The 10712-nt window shown below is 46.5% G+C and overlaps 1 protein-coding gene across 5 annotated transcripts in view; it reads left to right on the plus strand.

Moving 5' to 3' along the window:
• The window catches only part of LOC142575473 (uncharacterized), a 74078-nt gene extending 64953 nt beyond the window's left edge, over positions 1–9125 (plus strand). For 2 of the 5 annotated variants that reach the window (XM_075684868.1, XM_075684867.1), the window contains 5 exons: positions 2463–2540; positions 5399–5654; positions 7043–7201; positions 7541–7675; positions 8607–9125. In XM_075684868.1, the coding sequence (XP_075540983.1) occupies positions 2463–2540; positions 5399–5654; positions 7043–7201; positions 7541–7675; positions 8607–8744 (766 nt within the window). In that variant the 3' untranslated portion in view covers positions 8745–9125. The remainder of the gene's footprint in view (positions 1–2462; positions 2541–5398; positions 5655–7042; positions 7202–7540; positions 7676–8606) is intronic. The other 3 variants (XM_075684864.1, XM_075684865.1, XM_075684866.1) reach the window with 2 other exon arrangements.
• Positions 9126–10712: the final 1587 nt, after the last annotated feature.

The raw sequence follows: 10712 nt of genomic DNA on the forward strand, positions 1-10712 counted from the left end.
AAGTAATACCAATATTTAAATCAGGTGATCGCTCTGTCCCACTTAACTATCGTCCTATCTCATTAACTAGCAACATATGTAAACTTCTCGAGCACGTCATACACACACAAGTCATCAACTACCTAGAAGACCATGATATCATCTTCAAGTACCAGCACGGTTTTCGCAGGGGTTATTCATGCGACACTCAGCTCGCCGGATTTACTAACGATATATTTTCCGCATTTAACGAAGGATTCCAAGTTGACGCAGTGTTTCTTGACTTCTCTAAAGCTTTTGATCGCGTTCCTCATCACAGGCTTCTAATCAAATTAACACACTTAAACATTCACCCAAACGTTCTTGCATGGATTAAAGATTTTCTCTCCGACAGACAACAGTTTACCTGTGCTAATGGCTGTAACTCTTCTTCTGTTCCTTTAACATCTGGAGTCCCCCAGGGCAGCGTCCTCGGTCCCCTACTTTTCTTAATTTTCATTAATGATCTACCCAAATGTGTCTCATCTCGAATTCGATTATTCGCAGATGATTGTGTTATATATCGTAATATTAGTAATGACGCTGACCGACTTTCCTTACAAACTGATCTTGATGCTGTGACCGCTTGGTGCTCTTCGTGGTTAATGTCTTTAAATACATCTAAAACCAAGCTAATGTCATTTACCAACCATTCCACTCGACTTCCTACCACCTACTTTCTCAATAATGCTAGAGTAGAACTTGCGCCAACTTACAAGTATCTTGGCCTTCATCTTCAGTCTGACTTAACTTGGCATTACCATATTAACACCGTCTTAGCATCAGCTAACCGAGCACTCGGTCTTCTTAAACGTAACCTCAAGCACGCACCTTCTCACTTAAAAAAACTTGCTTATATCACGCTGATCCGCCCAAAAATTGAATATGCTTCTGCCATATGGGATCCCGATCAAGCATACATAATCAACAACATTGAATCTTTGCAAAACCGTGCTGTTCGCTTCATCTTTTCCGATTATTCACGCTTCACCAGCGTCACATCGTTAAAACAACGTGCCGAGTTGGAATCACTATCACGTCGACGCCAGTTTGCTCGCCTAACCTTATTTCATAAGCTTTATCACCATTCCACGCTTCACGAAGACTTCTTTTCACCACCCCCTGCAGTTTTCCCGCGCCGTGACCACGCTAACAAAGTAAAACGCATAATGTGCCGCTCGTCGCTCTACGCAAAATCTTTTATTCCTCGCACAATAATAGAATGGAATAACCTACCATCACACATAGCTACTGAAGTTAGCCTACCATCTTTCCAAACTTTGTTGCAAGAAAACGGTTAGTGGTAGCAGATTAGATATTACTTATGCCTATATGCACATATTAACATATGTAAAATGTTCTTGTGTTTTCATGACTAAGTGCATTTACCCCTTGTTCATATCTATATATTTTATGTTCCTTGTGTGTATGTTTATTTTATGTAGTTTTATTTCTTGTGTATATTTCATGTTTGTACCCCCCCCCCTATGTAATACCCTCATGTGAGGGCCCTTAGGGGTAATGTAAATAAATAAATAAATAAATAAACCTTTCCGCCGCTCGTAAGCAAATTCCCGCGCAGGTGTGAAGTTCTGTGGCGACTGCTGCAGACTCGCACCTTTCCCTCCCCTTACCTGCTCCACCGCATTCATCCCTCCATTTACTTTTCTTCCTCATGTAAATTCTGCGTCTCTCCGAGAGCACACTTAAACCACGTCATGTGGGGTTGCCCTAAGCACCCCCTTTCCTCTTTCCTCGAGCAATTAATATCTAGTGAGGGGCAGTGGGAGGTTGCCTTGCGCAGCTCGAGGCCCGACCATCAAGAGTGGGCTGAGAGGATAAAGGAGGCCTACTTAAAGTAGTTCCTCCCCCCACCCCATTGCGCCCTCCCCTTTAAGGACGGATAAACAAAGTTCTTCGATCATTCATTCGACACCAGTGCAGATTGCCTCCAAGTTGGCCGGGCGCGGCCTCGTTCAGCTGCAGCAGTTTGAGGAGATACGCAATAATTACACTCCCCCTCCCTCCTGTAGCGCGCGCACATCTACCCGCACCCCTCTTTGAGAGCGCGAGAAGACGGCACGCACCCTCTCCGCCTTCCTCCCTTGCGAGCACGAGAACACACCGCCACATCAAGCCACTATACTCCTCGACTAACCCTCGCTAGCGTTCGCTCGCACCTACAGCACACGGCGCGTCGCCACTAAATTATTGCATTTGGACGTTATATTCGACATCACGGCGACGGCGACGGCAGAAATTCGCCTGGAGTGTCCGTATAATTGCTATCCCAATAAAAACGGTTCAGTAGGAACTTGTTCGAGCTGGCTAGCATCTGTGTGTGCGAGTGAATGATACAGCGAGAGTGTGTAGCAAGCACGTGTCCCAATTGTGCAGGCTACCGCTTGCTATACGACGGACGTCTTTATTTTCCTCATCCACAGAATCTTCGAACGACTAATTCTGCTGTTCTGGATCGGCTACTCTGGAAGTACAATCTGGTGTAGATTCATGCACAGACAGTAAGTGCAACGTTTTGTATTCTTAGTACACATATGACAACTTGGCTTTCTCACAAAACAAGAACGCTTGCTGTAAAGCACGCTTTACAGGATAAACAAAATAACGCGCAATGCGAAAAAGACAGCATATTATTTACATAGGCGTGCAGAGGCTTGTCCTGCGTGTTTCTTTCTTCCTGTGTTGTCTGTTCCCTAGCACCACCGTCCTAACAAACTCTCCTAATCCTGCATTGAACCTTAATGAAACATATGAAGGACATATTCCGTTTACGTCGGCTACATGTTCAGCAGTGTGAATATGCCGTTACTTCGGTATTTTCCCATACTTTATTCCACGATGATTCCTGAGCGACATTTCCTTTTCTTTTACAGCGAAATCTGTGTATGGTTAAGCTTCCGTAGTTTTTCTTTTCGGCGTCCGGCAACAGAAACGGACTTAGCGACTTCTAACAAACATATGCACAATAAGTTTCATTGTTTGCGTTGTGTGTTGTCACGTACGGGTGCAGTGCGCCGGCGCAAAAGTCAAAATGTGGAGCAGATTAGAACGCGAGCCGTGAAAAATAACCTGAAGTCAAGGTTATCGCAGTATATAAGCAGGAGAGGTATCGTCGCTAAAAACAGCGGCGTTATCGATGGGACGGACACATATAGTTCGTGCACCCGAAGAACAACATGCGTACGAGGAGCTCCGGAGGGAACAGCAACGAGAATGTAAAAGGCGCCGGCGCGAAACGACCACCGACGAAGAACGTTCCCGCGATGCCAAAAGAAACCACAATCGCGAGACCAGGCAACCATTCCACTCTGTGAAGATGGAATCGCAGCGAAAGTACTTTGCTTTTCGTTTGAGAGCTTTGACTGTGGCAGCTCTCGCTGCCATTCTATCATCAGAAAGTCGAATGGTTGTCATTTTTCTGTAACAATCTGCTCTTGGCGTCTACTCGAACTCTCTAGAGTGAATTAAGATGATTTGATCAAGCAACTCCTCGTCGTCAGAATCGCCTAGGAGTGTCATTAAAGCGAAGTTCGTCTTGTGGTATGACGCTGTGCTCCATTCTGTGGACTAGAAAGGGGGCTTCGAGTCGAGACTCGGGGTGGGTACTCTGGACATAGTGAAATTCCGCCATATTGTCAAATTCACCATCCTGTCACCTCCGATTGGCCTACAGCACTGTTACGGTGCCTCTCATTGGTTCAAAACGCCGCCATTGTATAATACGAGAACATGGCGGAGTTTTGACAGTGTCCAGCTGAACAGTACTCAAGTTTGCGTGGAATATGGGGAGTGGCAAAGTTTTCTTTTTAATATTACTAGAGCGAACCTTGGAGGTAGTGCGTACGGGAGCTGAAGGTACTTCGGTTTAATTAACCTACGTACGCGCTGATTACGCGTATGCTCAGAGACGTATTGCCTCCGTGCGTATAAAAAAATAACATTCCTCGGTAATTTAGAAAGATAAAGCGTAATAAGCTGTGCAAACTGCGTGAACCCAAACGTATTTCTGTGAAACCCGTTTAGGCTTCCTTTGTGGCTTCGTGCTGCATCCGAGTGAATGGTAATTTTTCCTTTCATGAAGATCGGTGAAATCCTTGCATACTAACCGTTATTCCCATGGCAGCTGAACGACCGCAGGGCCAGAGTTCCCTTTGGTAATTTAACAGGAAACTCTATGGCGATGGGTGCCGTTTTTTATGGCCACGCAAACCGATATTGAGTGAAGCTGCACATCACGCTTCCGCAAGTGCAAAGCGGCCTCTCTTGACATGAACGGATAATTGGTAAACCAGAAATGGCGGAAAAGAAAGACAAAGAATTGCTGGTGGCGACACCGCTCTCAAGTTCCTGCTCCAGCTAGCCGCGGTGTTATGAATTTCGGCAGCGTCTAATTTCTTATCCATAAATAACTACATTAATTTAGTTTGTAAAGAACCTAAGGGTGAAACTAGCAAGGTTTGAGAACTTTTCCTGAGCCAGAACGGCCCAGATACGAGAAGTGATGAACAATGGTAGAACAAGGAATGTTTATGGCATGGAACAAGGAATGGAGCAGTGGCAGAACAAGTCAACGTTTCGACAAAGAAAACAGGGATAACACACCTTGTCGAAACGTTGGCTCGAGCGACATTCCTGGTTCGAGGAATCGGCTATCACTGTTCTTTATTGAATTTCCATCAACCTGTGATGCTACGTGACGCTCACGTAGAGACTCTAGTTTTGGCGCGAAACGTTTAATACACGGAAGCTTGGCCTCCATTTTCTGCACTAATCATGAACCTTTTTCAGCGACATCGATGAAAATACACTTTTGAAAGACAACTTTATCGGTCTTGACTGATTCAGTGTTGCTTCTCAATATCGCTTTAACACAGAGGGTTTTCTACAAAAAATTAATTCAGGAAACTATGGCGCTGCGATTATTCATATACCATGGTGACGATGTGTAATGCGTGGATTTTCCTTAACGTTCAGGCGAGTGGCTTCGGACGGTCTTGTGGCGCTATTCTTTACGCGTTGTCTAAATGTCCAAGCAATCTTAGATTTATAAACACGACGCACTGCCATAAGTCTCTTCGCACAAGGCGTAATCACTTCAAATTGGTGGACTTATAACGCAGTATTTTGTCGAACACGATATGTTTGACAAATCAGCTTGAAGTCAAAAGGGCGATGTTTAACCGGATACACGTGCTGCCCCATTACCATGCCGACTGATCCGCCGTGCTCGCACACCTCGCCAGGATTTGCTCTAATAATACTCTGCGGGAAACTCTGCGTCTTAAAGTGCTCGTCTGTAGAAGTTCGCTGTCTTGACTTCGTCCGACTCAGCGGTGCCGATTTCGGTGCTCTCTCGCAGAGACCTGACCACGTGCATCCTGGGCGCCATCGTGCTGCTGGCGTCGACGGCACTCAGCTCACGAGAGGGCGGCCGCGCCCCGCCGAGCAGCACGAGCCCGAGCCGGTTCCGGAGCAACGTGGACGTGGACGGGGACGACACGCCCGACTTCCGGCCCCCCGGCTCCGACCGCGGTCTCGCCTCGTTTGCCAGCCGACTGCCGTGGGGCGTCATCGTGATTTACGGCGCCGCGTCGGTCATCACGCGGGTCGCCCAGGTCCGTCCATCGGCCGCGGCTCAGAGCTCGGGAAAAGTCTCACGTGCAATGTGCTCCAGCGCGTTCGGCAGTCCTTTCAGAACTTGCATTGGGACGGAACAGCCCGCGACAACACGCGGCGGTATAGCTCGGTGGCACTGGCGTCCTGCCGATGAGAGCACGAGGTCGCGGGTTCGATTCTTGACCCCAGCGCGGCCACGTGGTGGAATGCAAAATCCCTAGTGTTTCTTAAACGTAGGTGCCCGTTTAGAAATTTCCACTGGCCAAAGTCAGCCCGCGGAGATGTGCCTTGCGGCAACCCTCACACCGCAAGTGTTGAGTTGAGAAGTTGAACCGCAGCAGTTATTCAAAACTGAAGCGGCACCTTTTTTTTCCCTCCCGCCTCAAAACCAGCATCGAATGCACTTATATTTTTATTTTGATAATGTTACTCAGGCGCCTACAGTGAAGCGCTAGCTTCACCGTTTTCACCGAGACTACGTTTGTTTCGAAAAACGGTGCTGGAAGCTTGACCTTTGGAGATAGCTAGGGCAGCGTCGGTGTCTCGAATGGACACCCTAGATGAGCTAGAAATCGCTGGGCCTAACCCTTGGCGGCATCGAATGCCATAGGCGAGCGCAAAAAAGAAGACAATGACCACATGTACTGCACCAAGCTCTCGTTTCGTGCGTCGCGCTGAAATTCTTTTAATGATATTCAATATTTGCCATTTTTAAGGATAATTAATTCTTTGCCGGATTCTTTTTTTTTTCGACAGCGTGTATCATCGTGTTACATTCCAAAGGGAGCAAGGATTCAACGCGTGGCAAATGTTGTGGAGATATTTTGCACCGAAATAGTCTAAATTTACTCGAGCACTTCGTGATTTCCCTGCTTTTAGCGCCGCTAGAACCCGATACCAAGCCTAATTATCCGGCGGCCGTACTGACTTCATTACAGCCAGCCCCATGCTTTTCGGAGAGGCACATTCGCGAAAAAGCACACTGTATCAATATATATATATATATATATATATATATATATATATATATATATATATATATATATATATATATATATATATATATATATATATATAGCACTGATTCATTATTCTGTACTTTTAACGCTACCTAGTGGCAGTAAAATGTGCGCCTCTTGCGACAACTGCTACTCGAGTGTCACAGTTAAAGGACTGCATAACCGACCCCGTAGAACTGTAGTTTGAGCCATGTCTAAAAGCTTGAGACTCCAAAGTGAAATTCCACTACTATCAATCTCTCGGCAAATCGTCACCTGTGGCCTGTCAAGCCGAACCATATATTCGTCGCCACGCGTTCCCAAAATGCCCGCGCATGAATAGGGACGGAGTGCGTTCATTTGAAGGGCGTAACGCGTCTGACCCGCAGACGACGGGCGTGGCCAAGGTGGCGTTCGACACCAAGTTCTGGAGCGAGCAGTCGGACCTAGTCAAGCAGGTGCTGCTCACCATCGCGTCGTCGCTCATGGCCGAGTTCATGAATGCGGCCACGCTCTGCGACGCCATCTTGCCCATGGTCGTCAGCCTTGTGAGTATAGATGCTATGTGCGTGAGCAAGTGGCAGTTGCCCAATCACGTCTGTCAGGCGCGCACGTATAAAGTGTATACATCACAATGTGAACGCTATCGAGCCGCGGTTTGGACAAGAAATTCAGAGAAGTTTGGCTTTCGCTTTGACAGCTCATAACCAGCCTTGTTCTGCAAGAAGTTTTGAAATAACGTTTCACTTTACAGTTTTTCGCATTAAACCAACTGAGCCTCGATTAGTTCACTCGTACTGAACTCGCGTTCAAATCGACAGTCGTTGCGGAGTCAAGGAGCGGACACACAAAGACACACAATCGATACGCAACAACCTTTTTCGCAGTCCACGGACACGGAGCATGACGCCTTGTACTTCGGCTTGCCAGTGGCAGTGGGCGCCTCGGTGAACACCATCATGCCGGTCTCGCTGCCGCTGGTTATGCTCCACGACATGGCGCCGGTCACGCGTAAGCAGCTGGTGAGCTTCGAACATTTGGAGCATTGCGGGGCCCGTCACACTTCTCGAATACATTTCTTTCGGCACTGTGAATATGGGGAGTGTCGCTCTGCCTTTATTTCAGAAAAGCGAGACGGAATGGTACGCGCATGTTGAGAACGAGACGCTCCGCCAACTAATGAACGCCGTTAACTGTCTCGATCGATCAAACATGGCCTCCGAGATTTGTGCGCGCCAGCGCTCCCGCCAATCCCGGAGTCCATGGAACAAGACACACCGGCTTTAGTGGCGTTATGGGCAGCTGCGCACGAGGTCGCGGTTTCGATTCCTGGCCCCGGCGACCGCAGTTCGATGGAGGTGAAATGTAAAAACGGTCATGCACCGCAGATCGATGGAGGTGAAATGTAAAAACGGCCATGCACTTAGATTTATGTAAAAATCCCAATTTCATCTGTTAAGCAGTGTACCAGATTTCGTACCACATTTGCAGTGATCATCAACGAAGGCCTGTGCGTAGGCAGTGTGACGTCATCTAAATAGGCCGACGCGCGGTGTCCGGCAATGAAACAGATTGGCTGCTCGTATCGGTCGAGCACCGGCTGTTTCGACTGCGCGTCCATATATCCCTACGCCCTTGGGACGAGTCGTCGCGTTCGAGCTTAAGTTTGTTCAGTTACTGATTACTAACACAGAGTACAATACTATTAATACAGATGGAAGTCAAAAGCGCAGGAGCTGTCGGAGGGACCTCCTCTCTCAACGTGAGTGAGTGGTAGCAAACCTTAAAAGCACAGTTAGTGGTGGGATATCTAAGCTTAGTATGCAGTACGTATGCGTTATATAATAACTGAAGGAGAGACAGCAAACGCAAATAAAATATTAAAACGCGAGCTAGGATTCGTAAGTTGTTACCGTATAGACATGTAGTTCTCCCGCATGATCGTCCTTGCAGATCCTGACAGGAGCCTTCGTGAAGACCGTGGTGGTGGCCATCATTCTTCTCTCGATGAATACCACGGGAGAATACGTTTTACACAGCAACAAGCAATTCAACAACACCGAGAGCCTGCAGAGATTCCTGTTGCGCTAAGACTACTCTAGAGCGACCGTGCGGGCTGCAACATTTTATTTTCTTGATTTCTTTCGTTTTTTTTTTTACAGTAAAGCGCAGGCTGGGGGGGACATGTCGTGAATAAAATGCGTTATTCGAAGGCTAAAGCATATTGACAGGTAAATCAATACGTTATGCGCTTGAGCATACCTCTCACATGTAGACATGTATTTACGCCGGTCAGGCGGACAGAGTCAGAACACGTGCCTATGTAACCATGAAAAATGTCTGAAAGGTTTCACAAGCTCATACATGGTAACAGACTGCCGGGACTATGCATGCAAATCATAGTTTCTTGAAACCACAATTATGCTTTGACACGGAGATGTCATGTGCCAAGACATTCATCATCAGCAGCAGCGGCAGCAGCCTATTTTATGTCCACTGCAGGACGGAGGCCTCTCCCTGATCTCCAATTACCCCTGTCCTGCGCCAACCGATCCGAACTAGCGTCCGCGAATTTCCTAATTTCGTCGCCCCACCTAGTCTTCTGCCACCCTCTACTGCGCTTCCCTTTTCTTGGCACCGATCCTGTAACCTTAAGGGCCCAGCGGTTATCTAACCTACGCATTACATGACTGGCCAGGTCCATTTTTTTCTCTTAGTGTCAATTAGAAAATCGTCTATATCCGTTTGCTCTCTGATCCAAACCGTTCTCTTTCTGTCTCTTAACGTTTTGCCTAGCATTATCCGTTCCATCGCTCTTTGCGCGGTCCTTGTTCCCAAGCTTCTTTGTCAGTCTCCAAGTTTCTGCGCCATATGGCAGCACCGGTAACATGCACTGATTGTACACCTTTCTTTTCAATCATAATGGTAAGCTTCCAGTCAGGAGCTGACAATGTCTGCCGTATGCGCTCCTACCCATTTTTATTCTTCTCATGATCTGTATCATGATCATTTCCTTCTCATGATCAGGGTTCCATGTGAGTAATTGACCTAGGTAAACGTACAAGACTCTAGAGGCCGACTGGCGATCCTCAACTCTTGTTCCCTTCCCTGGCTATTAATCATTATATTTGTCTTCTGCATATTAATCTTCAACCCCACCCTTACAGTCGCTCTGTTAAGGTCCTCAATCAATTTTTGTAACTCGTCTGCAGTGTTGTTGCAGGTCTGCAGTGTGTTGCACGGTTACTGAGATATTCGCCGTTGATCATTACACAGGCCAAGCTGATTAACTTCTAGGGAACTTAAGTTATTTATCACAAAGAGCTATGGAAGGGGAACTAACACAGGTGACTCCTAACTGCCACATTGAAAATGCTTCAAAGGTTTCTCTGGCCATCTGATTGCTGTAACTTTTCAACACACTGTGTCGTCCAGGAGTGGTGAACAGCCACACTTTGCACAAGTATTTTCTGTGAACTTAAGTATTTCCATGTGGCTAGTTCCATCAGTCAATACAGTCATCCTTAGTCCACTATAACTGCAGTTGTCTTAAGTATTAAATGCTGTGTAGTATTGGGAGATGTTGCAAAGTAAACAACATCAGAAGATAAATAAATTTTGTTCACCACAGATCTTAGAACAGTTACCCATTAACAAAAAGTTCATGAAAGTGACAAAGGGTTTAAAAAGCCCGAGTATGTTGAAGTGAGCAAAGGCTTTGCAAGTTCAAAAGTTGTCCATCAAGAAAGGTGTGTTTTCAGGTAACACTTCTTCATAGTAAATACAAAGGGCTAGTGGAACAGTAGGAGCTCCAGATTATATTTGGTCATGGCCAGGACATTACGTGAAATTATTATGAGATACTTTCAGCTGTCCACAGAGTTGACATTGCAAGTATTACCTTAATTAGGCTTGTCCTAAAGGTTTGCCACAGTAGATTCACGCCTACTTGTATGTAATGGTTCATTTGAAGTTCTGTAGTTTTTTTCATCACCCCACTTCGGAGAAACCTTAGCACACCCCTTTTACCATCGCTAAGTAATCTTTGCCTTCAAAACT

Source organism: Dermacentor variabilis, chromosome 3 (assembly GCF_050947875.1).
Source record: "Dermacentor variabilis isolate Ectoservices chromosome 3, ASM5094787v1, whole genome shotgun sequence".
NCBI lineage: Eukaryota > Metazoa > Arthropoda > Arachnida > Ixodida > Ixodidae > Dermacentor > Dermacentor variabilis.